At 42.5% G+C, this 22,008-nt stretch overlaps 1 protein-coding gene across 1 annotated transcript; it reads left to right on the top strand.

The window, feature by feature from the left end:
• The first annotated feature begins 1,747 nt into the window (after positions 1-1,747).
• On the top strand, positions 1,748-21,573 carry DSG2 (desmoglein 2). Its single transcript, XM_065752655.1, has 16 exons — positions 1,748-1,936; positions 2,600-2,701; positions 6,361-6,396; positions 7,294-7,428; positions 8,073-8,231; positions 8,487-8,631; positions 9,898-10,058; positions 10,841-10,975; positions 11,117-11,302; positions 12,190-12,449; positions 13,474-13,616; positions 14,236-14,463; positions 15,471-15,701; positions 16,842-16,969; positions 18,079-18,420; positions 20,425-21,573. The coding sequence occupies exons 1-16, from the start codon at positions 1,748-1,750 to the stop codon at positions 21,376-21,378; spliced, it is 3,534 nt and encodes a 1,177-aa protein (XP_065608727.1). The 3' UTR covers positions 21,379-21,573.
• Positions 21,574-22,008: the final 435 nt, after the last annotated feature.

Raw genomic sequence — 22,008 nt, 5'->3', positions numbered from 1 at the left:
ATTGGATGGGCAACCAAATGCTGTTTCAGAATTCCACGGAGCTAATAGAAAGATTAAGAAAAAAGCTGCAAATCAAGATTCTTCTCTGACAGCCATTTGATGTAATGAAATGCTTTCAAGTTCTGCTTAAGCATCAGACTAGGGCTGGAATCTACTTCTAAATCACCATTTTAGAAGCACTATAAATAAAGGCTCTATGTCACTTATCTTAAACAAGAATTACTAAAAGAAAACTTCAGTGTTTGACTAACGTTAGCTGCACCTGCCATGTTGTTAGATCTGCCCAAAACTGCACACCTGCCCCTAAACTCTTGGTCAACAGCAGTGTCCCTTATTAGTCAACAGTATGCCCCAGCAGGCCAACCATATCCTGGGGAGCACCAAGCATGGCATTGCCAGCCAGTCAAGAGAAGGGTTTGTTCTGCTTTACACTGCAGTGGTGTAGCCTCACTTTGACTACTGTGTGCAGTGTGGGGCACCACAGCACAAAAAGTACATAAAACTATTTGAGAGTACCCAAAGGAGGGCTCCAAAGACAACAAAGGGTCTAAAGAGCAAGGTGTGTGAGGAGTGGCTAAGGTCCCTTGGTTTGCTCAGCCTGGAGCAGAGGAGGCTGAGAGGAGGCCTCATGGTGGTCTACAGCTTCTCATGATGGGAGTGGAGGGACAGCGCTGAGCTCTGCTCTCTGGTGTCAAAGACAGGCTCTGAGACAACAGCATGGAGCGGCATCAATGGGAGGGTCAGGTTGGATATCAAGGAAAGGTTCTTCACCAGAGGATAGCGGGCATGGAACAGGCTGCCCAGGTCATGGACCCAGGGTGTTGGAGTTCAAGGAGCAATTGGACAGTGCTCTCAGTCATATGACAGGCTTTTTGTGTATTCCTGTGTAGAGCCAGGGATTGGACTCCATGATCCTTATGGGTCCTTTCCAATACTGGTTGGATGTCAGGAAAAATGGAGGTGGTGGAGTCACTGCTCCTGGAGGTTCAAGAGACTTTGAGATGTTGCACTGAGTAACATGGGATGTTGGGGATGGGTTGATGGTTGGACCAGGTGAACTTGGAGGTGTTTTCCAACCTTAATGATTCTGTGATTCTGTAACTCCATTCACCATATGTCGTTACAAGACGTAACGGGGGAACATAGTGTCACTAAGACTACAATAAGGCTGGTGCCCTGGTGAGCATCACCAGTAGTGCTATGTCCAGCTGCTTCCAACATTATTTAGAACCATCAAGTGTGATTAAGTAAGAGAGCAATTAGGTAAGCACCTCCTATAACAAAGGATGTACGGGAAGTGTATTTAATTATTTCGCCATAGTGAATAATCAGTTATGTCTTTGTCAGCATCAGTTAACGAGGTGTATCCAGATATAGGAGTAAGAAGGACATAGCTGGGAGCATGTTAAAAAGAGGATTACGGGAATCATCAGAAGGCTGTGCTAGAACGGCTCACCGTTTTGTTTTCCCACGAAAGAGTATATTCCCCTATCAGTCACTCAGGAACGTATCGCTTAGCTGTCTTTGCACACCTCCTCCTCTCTCTGCGGGGCGGTGCCGGGGGCTCCCTGCGGTCTGGCCGAGCCGGGCGGGGCCGGGCGGGCGAGCCGGGCGCTACCTGCCCACTCCCCGGCGGCTCTCTCCACCCACCCGCGGCTACAAGCGCGCCCCTCGCTGGGCCGCCTCCATTTCCACGGACGGGCTCAGGAAGTAGCCCGGTCCCGGGCGCGGCGCTCAGGCGGCAGCCATGTCGCGGGGCAGCGCGGCTGCGGTGCGGCTGCTGGCGGTGTTGGTGAGTCCGTGCCCGGGCGGGAGGCGGGAGGGAAGCGCGGGCGCTGCGCGGTGCCCCGGGGCTCGTAGTGCGGACGCGGGGCGCGGGAAGGGCGCTTCCCGTCGAGGCTTGGCACCTCTTGGGTTCGCTCCCCGGGACGGAGAGGCGAAAGGGAGAGCTGAAAGTTGGGAAATTTAGGGTGGGTTATTTCGGTGTTTCGGGAAGATTTAGGGGGTTGGTACTGTTGTCTTGTTGTTGTCTGTAAGCTGTATTAATTGTTGGAAGGAGGGAAGAGTGTTCGTATGTAATGTTTACTGGAAATCTTAAAGATACGAAGCACTTAACGAGTCCAGGATACACAGGTGTTTTTTTTTTTCTTCCATTCTCTGCCGTTGACCTTTCAGTCCTTTTGTCCTACAGAATAACTTTCCAGGCTCGAAGCAAGCTCTGTAATGAACTGAGACCAAGGAAAGCTTGGGTTTGGTTTGGACTGATGTCTTCTGGCTGTTTCTAGCTACTCTCCAAGAAACTTTCCTTGACATCAGAAGTGTTACTGAGCTGCTCTCTCTCACAGCCTGGTGAAACGCCTGCAGAGTTGGGCAGCTGCTGCCCAGGCAAGGTGGAGGCCAGGCCCGTCTGGGGGCAAGGAGCTGGGCAGGATTTCTCATGTTCAAGGTCCCAAAAATTAGTTAGATTGGAGACCTGTTGCCTTATGGCTTTAATGCAGGATGTAATATTCTAGCAACTAAAACTGTCCTGTTTGGTTGATGTCAAGAGAGAGAAGCACTATTGGGTGTTCCCTTTTTGTGTGTGTGTTCTTGTGTGCAGTGGTTTTTAATGAAGACAACCCCATTGTGGGTGAAAGTAACTGCTTGCATGGGCATCCCAAGTGACTCCACTGGTGTCAAAAGACATGCAAAGAAGGCACTGGTAATTGCAAAACTGCAAGAATCAACTAAAAAGCAAAATGCTTTTAAAAAAATAATTATCTCAAAGTACCTTCCACATTAGGCGTGTTAAGAACTACAGGTTCTTCCTTTCTTGTTTTTCCTGGAAAACATCTATTGGTTGACTGTGCTCTCTCTCTACCTGTGGTCTACATCCATAGCATCAGTCCTGAGGACTGTATAGAAGTCCCAGCAGCTTTCCCATCTCTACCTCTGACTTTTCTCCAGAATTGCAAGGGCATGCCCAGCAATTGTGCCTGTTGGGACCAACGCAGGTCATGTCCGGGGCACACACCTGTATCCATGGCCTTGTCACACAGGCACAGCCATCGAGGATCATTGCACTAGTAGGTGGCCATTGTGTCTTCAAGAGAGGACATCCTAGAAAGTGTTCTGTATTTGAGAGAAAGGATTTGAGATTTTTTTTTCTTATGGATGTTTTCTTAGATTGTACCTCCCTAATATTTCATGTTAGACTTTAGACTGGATGTGATGGAGATCAATACAGAATACTTGGAATCACTATTGTAAGGTCACCATCAGAAGCAGTTTCTTTTCAGAATTCATAGGAACAAATCCTCAAAGCTAGCTGTATCCTAAGAAGTGTGTCCAGCAGGGCGAGGGAGATGAGAAGCAGCCTTTCAGTATTTAAAGGGAGTCTATAAGAAGGAAAGAAATAGACTCTTTAGTAGGGTCTGTTGTGATAGGAGAAGGGGAAATGAGTTAATGGTTTCAAACTAAAAGACAGGAGATTTAAACTGGATGTAAGGAAAAGAAATTAACGATTAAGGGTGGTGAAGAACTGGAGCAGGTTACCTGGTGGTGGATGTGGTGGTGCCTTATCCTTGTAGGCATTCAAGGTCAGGCTAGACCAGGTTCTGAGCAACCTGATCTAGCTGTAGGTGTCCCTTTTCATTGCAGGGGAGTCCCTTCAAACTCAAACAATTCTATGATTTTGTGAAACAGATAAAACTGAGCTTCTTAGTTTAAGAAAGAGCAAAAGTGAGGTGATTCCAAACAGCCTAATTTGTGTTCCAAAAATATGCTTCTTTAAAAGCAAACAAAAAGACAGTGCTACTGTGAGATATGAAAGTAGGTGTGGAATACCTGAGATCTACAGTTTTATCTGTTTGACTAAAGAGATGTATTATCTCGGATGCCGTACATCAGAAGAAATTGAATTATTGCAGGAGAGACTAGAGAAAAAAAAAAGTAACAAATTCAAGAAATCCTGGTTTATCATTCTCATAGTGAGACTAAAGAACTGGGATGGTGGGTGAGATGGATGATAAGTTTTCTTATATGTGAAAGGTAGTTGTCATGAAGAGGGAATTGTGCTTTTCCCTGGTTACGTTATCTCCATGACAAAGAGAGAGATTCAGTTTGAGATTAGGAGGTCGCAATGTAGCTGTTTCAGTGCCTGTTAATAGGAAGCATAGCAGTGGATGTAGAGTGCACCTATTTGGTTGGATCAAATAGTGCATTTGAAGCAAATCTCCATAGTGTGTCAGTCTGATTCTTTGAGTTTGAAACTGTCCTGGGAGATGTTTCCATCACCTCCGTGGCTGTTTTGTCCATGATGTCAGGCTAATTTTAGTCTGAAGTAAAGCCCACGAAGCTTTACTTGGGTACTGTTGGGTTCTCAGCAGCCATGCTGCGATCTCTATCACTAGGTTTAAGAAACACATGAAACAGATGTCATGCAGCAGGTGGGTGTTACTCATCCTGCCCCAGGGCAGGGAGATTGACTCGGAGATAACCTCTAATGTAACTTCAGCCCGCTTCTTTTAAGTGTGCAGGGTGTCCACTTGCCAGTGGTTTTCAACGTCATACTGACCAATGTGTGACAAGGCCGCATATAAAGGGGGAGTTTCTAGTTTCATAGCAAAGCAAATAGGTGCACACACCTTCTTGCTTACTCATTCTGCATCTTTACAGTATAAAATGAAGTTGTGTGTTCAAAATCTGTCTCTTCAGTCATTTCTTTCACTAGACACGAGCATGTATTTGCGCAAGAGCAGCCTTGCACTCCCTATACAGGTCAGTCACTCCTTCCTTTTCCCCTGCCACCCCACCTATTCCAGATGCTTTTCTGCAGTATTACTTTCCATTGACTAATTTTCTGTAACAATCCAGCTGTCCTTTGCCAGTGCCTTCCAAGCTCTGTGTCATCAATAGATTTCATCAGTAGATGTCTGAGTTTTTGTATCGAGGCTGTCATTCACACCAAGTGACAGATAGGGGGTTTCCTACTAAGTCACTAAATAGAAGGCAGCTCTGAATTTCAACACGTGTAGTTTGTGACTTTTTTTCTGAAAAATAATTCATTAAAAATGTTTTTCCTCATCTTAAAATGTTAGTGTCTTCTACAAACTTTCAGTAAAAATGCAGGATACATCTTTATATTTCCCCCACGTGGATTTTTGCATTTCATAAATAAAATTCCCACTGTTAAACACCTATTGTAGGTCACTTTAAAATTCCTTAGGAGATTCCCCATGGACCGCAGATGATTACAGGTTAAAAAGTAAAAAAAGCAAAATCACCTTTTCTCTTAGCAAGAAAACAGAATGCTTGAGGCTGTTTTATAAGACTTTCTGTTTCGAATGACTAATGGAGTTTTCTCTGCTTCCTTGATGTGCTCTTTTAAGTTAGCTCAGTCCACTTAGTCCACCTATTTGCAAACTTCAGATGCTATAGTTTACACTGTGGTTCTCGGTCTTCTGATACAAGGAAGCTTCTCGCCTGGTGCCTCTTGTCTCTGTTCATTGTTTGTCCCTTCAGTTTGTGATAGCAGATAGGGATGTTCAAGATGATACTTTGACAAGTATTCAGCTTCCTAAAGTGTTATGATTCCTGTTGGAAAACCTTGACTGGAAAACCAGTGTTCTCCTGTTAGGCATTATCTTGCTGGTATTATCTCATTAATCAGAAAAACAAATTAAAAAAAATCCATTTGAATAATATGCTTAAGAATATTTATAGGAAAACCTTGATCTAAGGTATAAGAACCTGCAGCCCTCAAAATGCATTAAGGAACCTTCTGCTTGCTGATTTTTGTCTTCAAGATGTACACCCTGGGAAAACTGGTGTTTGAAAAAGTTTTGTTGTGGAAGTCTGCTACTTATCCCAACCTTGTCCACCACTGTGCTGCATTGTGTGAGAATGAGAGAGCTTTTTGAAATATTCTATCATGCTATGATGTAGCAATCAGTGTAAGAAAGAAAGGATGAATGGTAAGAGCACAGTCAGCAGTTTGAAAACCAGTCAAAGAGAAAATGAAAAGTATTTAACGTGTTCTCAGTGGCCTGGATGAATGAATGGAATCCACCCTCAGCAAGCTTGCTGATGATAAATAGCTGGGAGGAGTGGCTGACATATCAGAAGGCTGTGCTGCTGTTCAGCAAGAGCTGGAAAGGCTGGAGAGTTAAGTGTAGAGATGTCTAGTGGTGTTCAGCAGAAGCAAGTGTAGAGTCCTGCAGCTGGGGAGGAATAACTGGGTGGCCAGCAAGTTGAGGGAGGTGATGCTCCCCCTCTACTCTGCCCTGGTGCATAGCTGTCCTGTGCTCTTAATGGGTAAAGAAATGTGATGCTGAAGTGACACTGAATTAATAATAATGATTGTCATGACTTTCATTACAGATCTGTCTGAATTGTGGAAATGGACTCCATTGGAAGGTAGGAGATAATGAAAACGTGTTTTTCTTTATCAGTGCCTGAAGGGCTCACCAAAAATAAAAAAATGTCAAAGACATGCTTTATTTCAGTTGATAAGTATCCTGAGTTCTGCTATTTTCTGAAGAATGAAATCTGTATAATGGGTAACAAAATGAAAGCACAAATGAAAGACAAGGACCAAGCCTTCATCTATCAAAATGAGTGACATTCAGCTTCAAGGAAATTCAGCCAAAATGTTCCATTTGTAAATATCTTTTTTAACTCTCCATAAATTAAATCAACTGCTATGATATAGAGAGTGTTTGCTGTAGATCTGGAGACCAGCAGGGCAAGAGGAACAAGAAGGGTGTCAGCAGGAATGAGGGGTAGCTGGGCAAGGGTAGCTGAGACAGTGAGAGTTGCATATTACATGTATCCTGTATTAGGGAAGAATCTGAGTATTAATCTGTGTTGATGAGACATTAAACAGCATAATAAGGCAGAAATAGTTGTTTAAAACAGTATCAGTGGCAAATTTCATTCCACATCTGGTGACAAGCACTTAAATCTGCCAGAACATACCCTGGTCACGTGAATGTGCCTGTGTATTTAAAGCTCGTGTTTTATATGTATGTCCTGATGAAGAAAATACTGTAGTTTTTCTCTTTAAACAACTTCAGGAATGTGTAGTTTTAAGTTGTGCCTCAGAAGGCTAGTCTTATTTCAAAATTGCTAACTATTAAAACAGTGTATAGCCTCCTTGGAAGGAAATAAATGGTAAGGTCAGCATGTGGCTTTGAGCAAGCAAAATGCCCAGGTTACAGTCTAAGATATTCAGAAGCCTGGACTAGCACAGCAATAAGGTGCTTATCTTAAATGACTAGATATTATGCTGGCGTTGTCTTGTTTTTTTCACAGATTTATAATCAAAGTGGCAGGAGTGGCACATTAACTCATCCCGACAGTCTTGTCAGACAGAAGCGAGAATGGAGGATCCCTCCTGCTTTCGTACGGGAAGAGGAAGACAATTCCTATAGGAATCCAATTGCTAAAGTAAGCCCAGAAAAGAGAGAAATACACAATACAAATAGAGTTGAAAATATAAAATAACGATGTGGCTGCCCTAACTGCAGACATAGATGTTTCTTCAATTTAATGAGCTGTTGAGCACTAGTAGAAAACTGGCATGTTTCCTTCTTCAAATGAGTTACCTCATGAAGTCTGCTTTGGCTGAGTCTCTCATCTTTTCCTAGTCAACAATTTTCATAATACTTTAGAAAATGCAGTATTTTTTTTTTCCACTCTACCACCCATTCAGATTTACTCAGCTCTGGTTCAGGTTATCCAAGCTCCCAGAACTGCAGGTAGTGATTGGACAGAAAGGTATACATGGAGCAGTCAGACTCTTCTTTGCACTTGTATGCTATCCAGCTTTCTTTATCCAGGTAGTCAGGGTTTTCTTCCCCCGCAAACCCATTTGTTCTGCAGTTCCCAGCTGTTGCACTGTCCATCACATTTCTAGTCTCCCTTGGACTAGTTCTTCAAAGAGACTGTGTAACTTTTTCTTCTGCTTTCATCTCAACATCTACACATACAAAAGAATGTAGGAAAATTGTATTTAACACTGTTTTTTGTTTGTTTATTATGAAAATAGCCAAAAAGATTTTGTGTTTTTCAATTTATTATGTTCCTCCTAGATACATTCTGATTTTGAAGACACAGGGATAGTGGTAACTTACACTATATCTGGTCAAGGAGTTACAGAGCCCCCTTTTGGACTATTTGTTATCAATGGAAAGACCGGAGACTTGAATATAACAGGAAGGGTTGACAGAGAAAAGACTCCAGTCCTGTATGTAAGTTGAATAGTAACTTTCCCATTAAAAGTGCTCTTCTTTCCTTTAAAAAAAATATATGGATATATTACGTCAATTAGTTTTAATGTTTCTGGACATTTATATATGTGTGTATGTGTATATATACATATATATATATATATAATTCCTAATATTTTTATATATAATACATGTTGATATATATTTCGTGTATGTATTGGCATACATGTTTTACAGTCACTCATTTTCTTATTGTTTCTGTCCGAATCATTTCAGTTGCGAGGTCACGCTCTAGATAGAACTGGAGCAAAACTGGAAGAGCCAATAGACCTCCCAGTTAGAGTTCTAGATATAAATGACAATCCTCCAGTGTTTTCACATGAAGTTTTTGTTGGTTCGATTGAAGAATTAAGTGAAACAGGTAATATTTTATATATATACATATATTTTTCTTCTTTACCTTTTCTGAACACATTCAAGGAAAGAAGTGAATATAGTCATTGCAGCAGCATATCTGTAATAAATGTAGTGCATTATCTTGCCTGTGTAAGACAGGTTATCCAAGTTTTAATACATGTTTTTATTTAGGGCTGAGTTGTCCACTGTGATTAAGGCTAAGTGTGAATGTAAAGGCAACAGAGAACAAGACTTCCTCTTATGCCAACTTTGTTTTTGGGTCAAAGCTGCCACGAAGCTGGGGACTTGAGTCCTGAAGTAGACACTGCATGTGGAATTCCATCCATCATCTGGCCTAGCAATTCCAGCCTATGTTAGAGGTGTTTTAAACACACTCCACTGTGTTTAAGAAAAACTCACCTTTATTTAATAGTCTGGAGAAGCACTTTGATGTTAAGAGTATGTGACCATGACCCAAACCTCAGAGAAAAAGTTATTGACAATTTTCCTATTAATGACAGTAAACATAAGAACAGATCTTGTAGTAATAGACTTTTCCAGAGTAAAACATCCTAATAAATAACCTGATACAACATCCATTTCAATGCTGTGGTACTCTGAAGGTAGAAATTACTGACCATCCATTTGCATGAGGTGTTGAGTTCCCCCAGCTGCCTTTCAGATCAATAGCAGCCATGTGGTAACTGTCTCTCTTCCTGATTTCCAGCTGATGCTCAAACCCAAGTAATGGTGCTGGATGCTGAGCTTGGCCCTTTCCAAGCACAGTATCCTGTGTCGTACTTATAAGGAGCCTGCAGCATGGGGGCCACCATTTATTTTGAATTAAGCTATTGGAGGGCATATCACTCAGTGAAGAGCAGTTGTTCTGTTGATGTTCGTTTACAAATGCTGTTCTTCTTCCTTTAGAATGATGTATGAGGGAAATGCTACTTACTGTCTAATGTTTCCCTCTTCTTTATACAGTATCTTAAGTTTTCTGTCAGAACTCTTGTGAGAGTTCAACTTGTTGGGTAGTTATTATGGGTTGAACTCTATGACTTTCAGATGTGTTAACAGTGTAGCTTTGTTTGTGAGGGGATGTGTTTTTAACATATATTGGATTTCATGAATACTTCTTCAGCTCTGTTAAATAAGCAAAGGTAGGGGCATCAGAAAATTGTGCAGTGTACCTGGCAGCACTCTCTTTAACTGTGACATTACAGTAAACATACTTGCCAGTGTATGGGAGCATAACCAAATACTGTATTATGTTGTTTTTGGTTTTTTTCAGGTACAATTGTAATGAGGTTAAATGCAACAGATGCAGATGAACCAAATAACCTGAATTCCAAAATTGCTTTCAAGATAATTTCCCAAAGCCCTAGTTCTGCATTCAGTATGAATAAAGACACTGGCGAGGTTCAAGTAGCAACAATAAACCTTGACAGAGAGGTAAAACATATATATATACACACGTAGATCTCTTGATGCATTCTTCTGGTGCTTTTCACCTTCCTTCATCCCAGTTTGGTTTAAAGGACCTTCCTTGTCTGACTGATGTATGTTTTCCATTGACTTTGGGAGGGGATGAGGTAAAGCTTGCCCTGTCTCCTCCCTCGCTCCAGTCGGTGGCTGCTGTTTTCTGTCCCTTCTGTGCAGTGGACAGCACTTACATGCCACTGGGGGATCGTTTCTTTGCTGGTGAGCCTGTGGATAGAACACCCAGATCACCATCTGTAAAGCTGCCAGTTGAATCTAGACTTTCGTGGCTTGCTGTACAAATCAGGGCTCGAAGGATGAGGAACGGTGCTGTGTTGAAAGCCAGATACTGTCAGCAGCTTCTCTTACTTTGTCTGCATGTATTTTCTCTGGCCAGCAGATGGTGATCTTTATATTAGCTGTCTGCAGCTGAGGACACCATCCCTGCATCTAGCTCTGTCTTAATGTGCAGGTATCGCTGTGTCCTGCTCGTGGCCACTGCAGTTTTTCCTTCCTCCATTTAATCACAGTCTAACTATTTGGGAGGAAAATGCAAAACTCACAGACCCTTCTCTAAGGCTCAGCTGTACTCCAGTGGAAAGAGGTGTGTGTAAGATTTAATAGCAGAGTGAAGATGGGTTTAAATTTGCCATTGCTTGAGAGATTTTCTAAAGTAATACACAGATAATACAGTAAGGCAACAAAAATTTAGACTAGTTTATGCACTTCTTTCTTTCTTTTTTTAATTATGACAGACACAGAGTAGTTATTCTTTGGTGGTGGAAGGGAAAGACCGTGGTGGTGCAGCAGATGGAAATAGTGCAACATGCTCTTTAGAAATCAAGATTCTGGATGTCAACGACAACCTGCCTGTGCTTGAAAGTCATGCAGTAAGTACATTTACCATTGGTGTGTTGGTACTTCTGCTGGTATCCCACCGCTGAAGAAAACCTTATGCAGTCTTTCTTGCCTTGATAAAGTAGGGCAGATCAAGACATCTTTTTAAATTATTATTTTTTTTATCCTTGCAGTTTGAAGGAAGAGTTGAAGAAAACAAAGCAAATGTGGAAATCATGCGGATAAAAGTGTTTGACAAAGATGAAGAGTTTTCTGATAACTGGTTGGCAAACTTTTCGTTTGTCTCTGGTAATGAAGGTGGCTATTTTCGTATAGTAACAGATACTAGAACAAATGAAGGAATTTTGACTCTTGTGAAGGTTAGTATATTCTTTGGAGTCTTCAAATATTAGAGAATCGAGTCCCTTTAGTAGAGACTGACCTACAAATTATTTATAGCCAGTAAATAAACTACAAATGTACGTGGTGGATACTCCTTTGTTGTATTTTTTGGTGGTGTATTCAGTAATTTTGTGCAAAGTAGTACTTTTGTCCACCACATTCTGTGTGGTGGCAGTGTGTATCCAGTGGGACAGAAATCCCCAGATCTTCGTTGTTGTTGGGCAGCAGTGCTTGTAGCACATATGCTGTAACCTTTCCCACATTTTTACTCTCCTTGGTTGTCTTAGTTTATTCATTCCTGTGGCCACAGATAGCTGCAGGCAGCACCTACTCCATGAGCCACGGCTACAGACTGTTTATTTTGTGGATTTCCATGGAGCTTTCACTCCTCTTTAGTGACAGGAGCTGAAAATGCAGAGTATGCTGAGCTTCATTTTTTTTTCTTCAGTTCTGGTTTCCTTATCTGAAACTTGAAAATTATTAGAAAGAAAGTACTAATAGTAAAAAAAAAATAAATTACAAGCATTACTGAGTTACCAAATCATTAAAAATAAATAGAAGAGCAGAGTAATTCTGAGTAGGGATTCACTGAAGGTAAATGCAAAATATATATGTAGGACTCACTGCACAGCCCTGAAGTTAATTTAATAATACCAAGTCATATCAGTGGCGCTATCCGTGGAAAAAGAAGGAGTAATCTTTATGTACTCTTGAAGAGGTGCTTTAAATTGAGAGTAACATGCTGAACAGTTCTTTCCACTGTATCCTCCTCCACCAGCATTAAATGTTACACATCTTGATGTTGTCTCGATATCAAATACCATCAGATTCTGATGGATTTCTTGTTTGTTTTTGATTGCTCTAGGCACTGAATTATGAAGAGATGCAAAGCCTAAACCTGGGCATCGTTGTAACAAACAAAGCAGAATTCCACAAATCCATTAAAAAAAGTTATAAAGCACAAACAATCCCAATCAGGATTAGTGTGATTGATGTGCGGGAGGGCCCTGTATTCCCCGGTGGCACAAAAATTATTGAGGCAAGTGAGAGCCTTCGAGTAAGCAAGGTCATTGGACAGTATCAAGCCATTGATGAAGACACTGGAAAAACAGCAGTGCACATTAAGTAAGAATCTTTTTATAACCCTTATAACTGAGTGTGTCAGAAACTACATCTTAGCGTGAAAATGCGTGTATTGATGTGAAATAATTTGAAAGGCGATCTGTTCTCTCCTACACGTAATTCACAACTGAAAAAACACCATTGCTATCAATATTGTATTATGCAGAAAATGTCTGACTTGAGAATCCTGTTTGTTTTCCCATAAATGGTAAGACAAGTGCTTGTGCTGAAATTGTGTGTGCTTTCGTGCAGAAACATTATATACAGAAACACACAGGAACTGAACAAAAAAGATGTTAGGGTAGATAATGTGTGTGGAACTTCTTCCCAGTGCAGTGACGGAGCAGTGGCACAGCTGCACAGAGAGGTGGTGGAGTCTCCTTCTCTGGAGACATTCCAGACCCACCTGGACGCCTACCTGTGCAACCTGGGCTAGGGAGCTGCTTTGGCAGGGGGTTGGACTCAATGATCTCTAGGGGTCCCTTGCAACCCCTACAGTTCTGTGATTCTGTGATAACCCTGCATATGCATTCATGTGGCTGTTTTTAGCTTTTGAATTGCAGCTTCTCAGCTACAACACCGTTGAAGTACGGCTGTGGTAGCATTTAGAAGTGGTGTGAACTGACAGGGTTACAAACCTAATCCTGGGTCCCTTTCTCCATGTCTATAGTACAGCCTCTCCTGGGGGCTGCTGCTCATCCATGGCTGGAAGCAGGGACAGGGGAAAAGGAGCATCATGGCCAGCAGCACGCTGCCTCTCAAGTGGAACAAGCATTCTTGTTTCACTCAGTAGCACTGCCACACCTATGTCCTGGATGTCTTGACAGGGAAAAGCAGATTTCAACATCCAGGGTAGGTTTATAATCTAAGATTAATGCAATTACAGTGGCAGGAGCACCAGACCTCAGCCTAGAGTTTGGTCTCTGCACTAATGAACGGTAGGCATAGTGTTAAGCTGCTTGTTCTTCTGGTGGTTGTTTTGATCTTTACATATGTGTGATATTTTTTTTAATCTGATTTTAATCAGATACGTCAAAGGAAGAGACCCAGCAAACTGGATTACAATAAATTCAAAAACAGGTGAAATCCAACTTGCCAAAAACCTCGATTATGAATCAGTTTACGTAGTCAATGGTACCTACACTTTTACCATGTTGGGTGTAACTACTGGTAAGTTTAGAGAGTTCTGGTTTTGCACTGCTGGATCAGATGTATTTTGTTAATTTCCTGGGGGTTTTTTTTAGGGCTTAGTTTCTATTTCTATAGCTACAGTTGGTTTAATGTCCCTATCTTCAACTGCCTATAAATCAGGTGCCCAGTGCAGTTTCCCATAGGCTCTGTATTTATAGGAGAGACAAAGGAAATGGGACAAACCTTAGCCTGGGTTTCCAGGATGTCTATTTCTCTTTTACAGAATGTAGATGAACTTTAAAAACAAGTTTTGCGAAGACTTAGCATGATAGAAAAATCCTTGTCAAGGTGGAAGTTGTCAGTATCTCACCATGAGAATCAGCAGAAGGCTACGTTGGGAAGATTCTCCCAACTTCTTGTACATCTAGTCAGAATTCTTTATAACCTGCTTGTTATTGTGTAACTATGCACAAGAAATACATTTTATACATTAAGATAGCCTTTAGAAGAACTTTAGTCAAGGTGTTCACTGACATCAGGTATGAAACATTGCTCCCATAAACTTATTTGTGCTTTGGAAAACAAAGTTTTTTGCTTTAAGACAAAACTTCCGTGCTTGTCAAATATTGATTTTATTTTTCATATTTTGTAATCTTAGATCTTCCTACAAAAACAGTCACTGGCACCGTCGTCATTGAAGTCAAAGATGAGAATGATAACTGTCCAATTATTGAGAACCCTGTGCAGACTGTGTGTTCAGATGCAAAATTTGTTGATGTTACAGCTAGTGATATGGATAGTTACCCAAACAGTGCTCCCTTCAGCTTTTCTGTCATTGATGAGCCAGAAGGGACAGCAAAAAAGTGGAGAATTGCAGCCAGAAATGGTAAGAAAAAAACATTTGGAATTACTTTCAGTTATCTGGAGTTCTTTGGGAGTTTTGTTCTTTGCTAATTCCAAAAAAACTGACTGTTTGACTGGTTTGGACAAAAAAAAAAATCCAAAAAACACATGTGAAATAACATGTCAATATTGATTGATTCTTTTCTGATCCCTTCTCTCTAACAGCTATAAAAATAGTCATGTTCTGGGGCCTGTTGTCTTCCCTCAGCTGGACCATTTTAATCTAGCTTGATGATCCAATGATATGTAGATTGTAAATCATAAATTATTTTAATATTTCAAAACTACATTAGCATTTTCTTCTTACATTCTTGTTCATACAATCCTGGGAAACACTTGAAGGAAATGCTTTAGGTAGATTGTAAGCACCAGAAGATACACTTTTGTTCTCAGATTGGTTCTTGTCATCCTTAATCCTACAGCGTAACACTGCAGTCAGTGTAGTCCTAATCACAGATTAGAACTGAGAAGGAATCTTACCTTTCCTCACCGTGCTTGTAGCCAAACTAGCAGCAATTACAGAGATGGCATTCACCTTCCTCATCTGGGGTCTTCAGGGCACCTCTTGCCCAGTCCTGTCCTAGATATGACATGACCACATGTCTGCCAGTGGCTTACAGCAGATTAGTCTCCTAAAGACAGAAGTAGATTTTTGTGAATTCAGCCTTTAGTCGACTGGATGAAGTGAAGGTCAGTGCTCTGTAAGCAATCATGCTATCTTATGTGATGGCCTCTGCTGGTGCAAAGCTTTTCTGTGATTTTCTGAGACTTCAAGAGAGCATGGCTGTTTTGTTACCAGCATGAATTACCTGATGAAAAAAAAAAAAACACATATGCTGCAGTGGGTATATATTTAAGTTGGGTTGTATTGATTGGTCCCGACTGAAGGGTGCTTATTGGGAGTTTGAGAAGGTTTACAGGAGTTAACTTCCTGTCCATTCATTTCTTGTGTTTTTTTCCCTTTTCTTTAACCTCACCCTCGTGCCTTAGCCACCAGCGTACGGTTGGTTCCCCAGAACCTGAAGGCAGGCAGTGCTGAAGTTCCCCTGCTAATACAGGATTTCCAAGGGCTCAGCTGTTCTCAGCCACAGTCCCTGCAACTGTTTGTTTGCACGTGTACTGCTGACGGCGGATGCAAAGATAGAATTACTGGTGGTGGGTCAGCAGGTCTGGGACCAGGAGCAATTGCTCTAATCATCTTGGCGTTTCTGCTTCTGCTGCGTAAGTAATCATTTTGTGTTACATCTGAAGCACTATGAATGCAATCTGCAAAGCACTGGGGAACCAACTGCTCTGCTCCCGGATTTTATCATCTTGATGTAGTTTGTGTAAACTCCTAGGCTGTGTGCAGTTGTGGAAGATCTCCAGTCAATTTGGGAAACATTCAGAAGCTGCATATTTTGAAATGAATGTGTACAACTGGTAATATTAGTTTATAATGCTCTAAATAATAGGTGGGTAGCACTATGGAGTCCTTCTAGCATTTCCCACACTTTCCTATGTGAACCCTAGCTCTTCCCACTCAAACTGCTCTCCCTCTTCTCCCTAATTACAGAGCCAGGTCTGGTTCCTTAATCCAAGTAGCACATAATTGAGTTCCTCATGTTGGTAAGAAAAGGCAGAGGCTGAAACATAGGAGAGAAATACTTGCAGTCAGGGTATGGCCATATATATTAGTGCTGTATTTGAGAGGACAGTAATTTGTCGTTTGTAGTAGCAGCACACTAGCTATGACAAAAGAAAGTTAATTCCACAGAAGTATGTTTTCCTCCTGAAACTGAGTTTTTTGGAGCTCTCCAGGTAGCACTGTAAATGTGACCACTCACAGGTGTCGTCATGTGAAATCTATATGGAGGTGTTTCCATCTAGTTAATAACGAGACAGGAGTTGGAAATGCTGAGGTTGTACAGTGTGCAGTTTGGGGGCTGGTTTTGCTATATGAGATCTTCAGTAGCAGTATAGATAAATACATGCACAATCATCTGCAAGAATGACAGGTTCACAGAATTGTAGGGGTTGGAAGGGACCTCTGGAGATCATCGAGTCCAACCCACTGCCAAAGCAGCTCCCTAGCCCAGGTTGCACAGGTAGGTGTCCAGGTGGGTCTTGAACGTCTCCAGAGGAGACTCCACCACCTCTCTCGGCAGGTTCATTGTCAGTTCACTGTTTAGAAAACCATCCCTGCCTATCTTTCCAGGAAATACCTTGAACTTTGGAGAACTTGGCAGCATTCCTTATTTATTTGCATGACGTTCGTTAACCCATTAAAGATACATTTCTGGCCAGACTTCAGTATTGGCTGTTAACATGCTTTGACCCTAATCAGCCCATCACTAATGTCAAACTTCTGTTTCTCTGCAGTTATTCCACTATTACTGCTGTTGTGTCCGTGTGGCTCAGGAGCAAAGAAGGGATTTGCTGCAATACCAGACTGTAGTGAAGAGATGTTGCGTAAATGGAACAGTGAAGGAGCAGCTCCTGAGGAGAAGGCAGGTTTTCCCTAATAGCATTTGGCTTTGATTTCCATCCAAGTGCTTAGTTTTGCACTCATCTCTACCGTATAATGGGCTAATGTTTCCAACCTGCAAAGCAGATTTTAGCCACATGTCAATATTAATTAAAGTTAACCCTGTCAGGCTCTGTGAAGGATGCACGGAAGGGGAATTCCAACAGCAGCTCTAGAAATGCCAACCATAGTGTTAAAATCCCAAAGTAAAGGCAAAGGAATCAAGCGCATGCTGATAGCATCTGATTAGAAGATAAAATGTGGGAAAAGCATCCATGCTATTTGCATCTGCAAGCCTGGAATGCTCATTGCCTGTTGGGGAGTGTATGGTAAAGAGTGAAAGAACAGGTTATAAAGCTTAGCTTCCTATTACCAGTCAGAGTTTCAGGTTGCATTTTATATTACTTTCTTGTGTGTTTATCTTCTTAAACAAAGGATTGATAATATAAATTAATGATTTTAATATTACTATAAATTTTATAAAGGCAGAAAAAAACTTCAAATATGCAGAGGGAATGCAGCAGAGAGCAGTGAACGCTAGAGATGTTTCTTCTTTGTTGTTATCCTACACAGCCTGAAAAAGGGCATGACACTGGCCTGTTTTTGCATGACAGTAAAAAGTAAGGTAAAAAGCTTTGATTTTAGTGCCAACGCTCACACAAAATTCTTGATGAAAAGACTGTGGACGTAACAAGGATGCCAAGAAAAAAAGAAAGGGCCAGGTAGCATCACAGGGACAGCAGGCAGTGCATGCTCCCCTAGGGCTGGAAAGCTGAGCACACTTGGAGCTTCACAAGTCTTTTTCTTACTTATTTTTTTCCCCTCTTCTTTCATTCTCAACCCTTGGAGTTTTATGAACAATGGCCTATAGAAATACTTCTGTGATCCTTCTTGGGAACACAGTCATGGAAGCTGCACCCTCTTTCAGGAAGCTCTCCGCTCTGCAGCAACATGAATAAGTACAGATTCGAACATGTTCTAAGTCAGCACCCTCCCAGGTCCCACCCAGCCCAGCTGCTGGTTTGGTGAGCTCCATGTGCTTGAAGACAGCCCAGCTTTCATGTCACATCCTCATTTGTGTTGTTGTTGCAGTTGATGCAAAGTGTCATGCTACCCACTGCACTGGGGAACTTGAAAGGAGCGGCCGGCGGAGCATCAGCAGTAACAGCAGCAGCAGCAGCAGCAGGAATGAATGCAGAGGAAGCTGTAGTGGGAGGGAGCAGTTCTGCCTCTAACATAAGAGGGCACAGCAGCACGATAACCAGGGAAGGATGGGAAGAGCAAAGACGTGTTGATTACCATACCAGAACCATGGCAATTGGAGGGGCTGAAGGCATGGTAGCTGGAGAAGGCAACCTGGTGACTGGAGGAGGTGTGGCCATGGGATCTGCAGGAGCCACGAATGAAGAATTTCTGAGAGACTACATCACTGACGTAAGCATACGACTCGAGAATAACAGTATATTGAGATTTATGCTTATGCTTTTTATGCTATTACAAACACAAAAAGATTGACCATTGTCAAGATTGTTTACGTATATACAACGTTGTGTGCACATGGGTAGGATGTTAAGGACTTCTGATTTAGGCTTACATGTGGGATGTAGACGTTGACAGTGCTGAGTTTTGTAGCATCTTCGGGTTTTCACAAGATCTCCATTGACAAGACTCTTCTCAAGGTTTGGGATCCAGAATATTTAGCAGTGACCAAGGAGCCTTATCCAGGAAGAAGCCACGAGGAAGGTGATGTGATGTAAACGTTGGGGACTTGAGCATATTAACTGTCCTGAAGGGAGGCACTGGTGACTCTTCATGAGTCACGGCTGCAAACCTTTCACAGAGTAAGTTCTTGAAAGATAAGCCATTGATGTCAAATAGTAGAGGGTGGGCCTGCATTGTAAAAATAACTGGTGAGGTAGTGCTGGATTAGTCTGGTTGTGCAGTAGTTCGGGTGAAGGGCAATTCACCAGAAGCATATCAGGCATATGTTGCAATCTGTTTTCTGAATTTTTTTTTGTGTGACCTAACCATGGAACAATAGGATAATCCTATTCATTGCAACTATTTCTCTTTATATAAAAGCACCTATTATTAGTTCTTAGGGTGGTGAGCTACTTACAGGGAAGGCTCCACTTCTTTATGCCAGGGAGCATAGAGATTGTCCTTCAACTCTACAAATTAAACAGCTTCAGTCTTTACAGCTGGCTGACAGTGGGGCTGGGCAGGGGAGTAGCTGTGCAGGTTTGAGTCACCTCAGGCTAGGGAAGGATTAGTGTATCTCCTGTGTGTTTCAACTACAGATCTAGGTGGCCAGACACAACAGTAGCAGTTACACTTTCCTTCTGCTCTTTTTGCTTCTGAATGTTAAGGCATTCTGAGCATAGCTACCTGTTGAAGTCTTGCAGGAGGTGCTTAGTAAATATTATACAGGAGGCTAACAGGTTTGTTGATTCGGGTGGATAAAACACTTCAGATACAGAATTAAAAATGAATGAGAAAAGAGTAAAGAACAAATCAGAAAAATATCTGAACCAATTAGTTCCGTGTGCGTTTATTTCTGTAGAGGCATCTAAGATAATGTGTATGCTCCCAGGATCAAATGCAGATAAATACTCATAGTCAGTTTGGATCTGGATTTATACCACATTACACAGATGCTTGAGCTAATATGCACTGCACTACTTCAGATGTGGCAAAAGAGTGGCTCTGAGCATGAGCCAGCAACCATATTAGTAAAGCTGGTTCAGCAGGCCCAGAGGATTTTCTACCTTCACTCCTGCAACTGGACCTGCTGCAACAACACGCAAAGATTTGTGCCAGGATCAGCAGCAACCCAGTTGCAGGTGCTGCCTTCAGACTGAGCTTGCCCTGGAAACACCATAGTCAGAACATATAAATCCTCTTGTTCCATAGTGGCCTGGGTAGAGCCAGTGTGTATGCTGGAGTATGTTCCTGTACATACTGAAGTGTTTAACTCAGTAATTTGTTTGCTGTTTGGTTCCTTGGGTGTGATCCTGCAGGCTACAGAAGTGAAAAGAGCTATGGCAGGTGATGACATGTCAGCCTGTTCTCAAGAAATGTGCTCTTAAATGTTACGATGCTCTCAGGCAATGGCACTGGCCCTCTCCCACTAAGACCTAACTACATGTGAGAGTCATTCACTGAACCAGAATGTGAGTAAATTATTTGTGAGGAAGGAATAGTATCATAAATGGTACTTCATTCTGAAGTACTTTTTCTTCTCATCACTTTACTGTCCAGCTCAAACTAACTTCAGAAAAGCAAAAAGTAGTTCTAGGCACTGCTCTGGGTTGGTTGACAGTTGCTGTTATTATAAAACCCCTTGACCAAGCATTCCTGATCTTTTTTTTTTTCAAGTTTACTACATCTGGAAGTGCTGTTAATGAACTTTTGCTTGCTTTTGCTTCCCATCTTCAGAAAGCTGTCTCTTTTGCGGAAGAAGATGAAGCCCAAGCTGCAAGGGACTGTCTCCTGGTTTATTCTCAGGGGGAGTCAGGCTCTCCCCATGGCTCCATTGGCTGCTGCAGCTTTATTGAGGGTGACCTCGACGACCGCTTTCTTGACGATTTAGGAGACAAATTTAAGACTCTGGCGGAAATATGCATAGGCAGACGCATCGACATGAAAGACACTAGCTCCAAGAATGAATCCAGTTTTGGTGTTGATGAGCAAAAGGCTTTCAGCTCCAAACGAGTCTCTGGTAGCTACTTCTCACCTGCCCCTTTGGCACAGGTGGGAGGTGGTGTAGGATCAGAGGCTGTGTCCCAGGAGGTGTTGGTGGAGACAGCCTCCTCATCGCAGTCTGGGCAGCTTGGTGCCCAGACCCTCACCACACCTTACACAGAGACCAATGTCACCATGACGGAAACATCCTATTCTGCAGGGGGCCCTGCCCGCTCAGCTGCCAGCTTTTCAGATCCCCAGTTTAAGGAGAACATAGTGGTGACAGAGAGGGTGCTGGCCCCTGCCTCGAGCTTGAGGGGAATGGTGGAAATCCCCAAACTGAATCCCGGAAGCAACATGGTGGTTACAGAAACAATGGTGACGTCAGAAGGCCCTGGAGTAGGAAGCGTGGTAGTTCAGGACCTCCCTGACTCAAAGTATGTGGTGGTAAGGGAGCGGGAGAGGGTGCTTGTGCCCAGCACTGACCAGGGCTCACTGAGCTTTCCCACCTTGTCTGAGGGCCAGAGCGTGGTGGTGAATGAGAGTGGCCTCACAGCAGGGCCTGGTAGAGCTGAGCAGGTGCTGATCGCGGACTCCCTGCTGAGCCAGGCAGGCTCTGCCATGAAGGGGGCACCTCCTAACAGCTCCACGCTGAGCAAGTCCTCCAGAGTCACCAAGTACAGCTCAGTGCAGTACAGCCGTTCCTAGTCTTGGCACCTTAACTGCTGCATGCAGCTTTCTGCAGGCTTTGTATTGAGACCTAGATTTTATAGTGCCTTAAAATGACGATGACTTGCATGTCAGGAAGAAGTTTTCCACTCAGAGGATAGTGACACACTGAAACAGGCTGCCCAGAGAGGTTGTGGATGCCCCATCCCTGGAGGCATTCAAAGCAAGGCTGGATGTGGCTGTGGGCAGCCTGCTCTAGTGTTGGTGACCCTGCCCATGGCAGGAGTGTTGAAACTCCATGATCTTTGAGGTCTTTTTCAACCCCGACCATTCGGTGATTCTACGTAGTGTCTTCAATAAGGACTGTGACTAAGAATCTAGCAAAAGAAAGTCTACTATTTCTATATAACATTGACAATGTTTTTGAAGTGGAACGATGCAAGATATCTATCTTGTTTGCTATTTTTGTAACTATTTTACTATGTATTTGCTATTTTTATTATTGAGTTAGTGTAATAATACCATGCAACTACAAGCATAAATGTGGGAATGCAGAAGAAGTCTAACATCCAGTGATGGATAGCAAAGCACAAGTTAGTTTTTTGAGCTGCTGCTGAGTCTACTGCCAAACCCTCTTCCCTGCAGCCCAAAGGGGCATTGGTCACATCA

The sequence above is a fragment of the Cyrtonyx montezumae genome, unplaced genomic scaffold (assembly GCF_038088225.1).
Source record: "Cyrtonyx montezumae isolate F1298 unplaced genomic scaffold, pur_monq_1.0 scaffold_8, whole genome shotgun sequence".
In the NCBI taxonomy this organism is placed as follows: Eukaryota; Metazoa; Chordata; class Aves; order Galliformes; family Odontophoridae; genus Cyrtonyx; species Cyrtonyx montezumae.
This window is presented reverse-complemented; position numbering and strand designations above follow the sequence as displayed.

Coding starts and splice junctions, on each gene's coding strand:
- DSG2 (XM_065752655.1), top strand. CDS start 1,748: ATGTCGCGGGGCAGCGCGGCTGCGGTGCGGCTGCTGGCGGTGTTGGTG. Junction 6,397..7,293: donor GAAATGGACTCCATTGGAAG/GTAGGAGATAAT, acceptor TTTTTTTCACAG/ATTTATAATCAAAGTGGCAG. Junction 8,632..9,897: donor TGAAGAATTAAGTGAAACAG/GTAATATTTTAT, acceptor GGTTTTTTTCAG/GTACAATTGTAATGAGGTTA.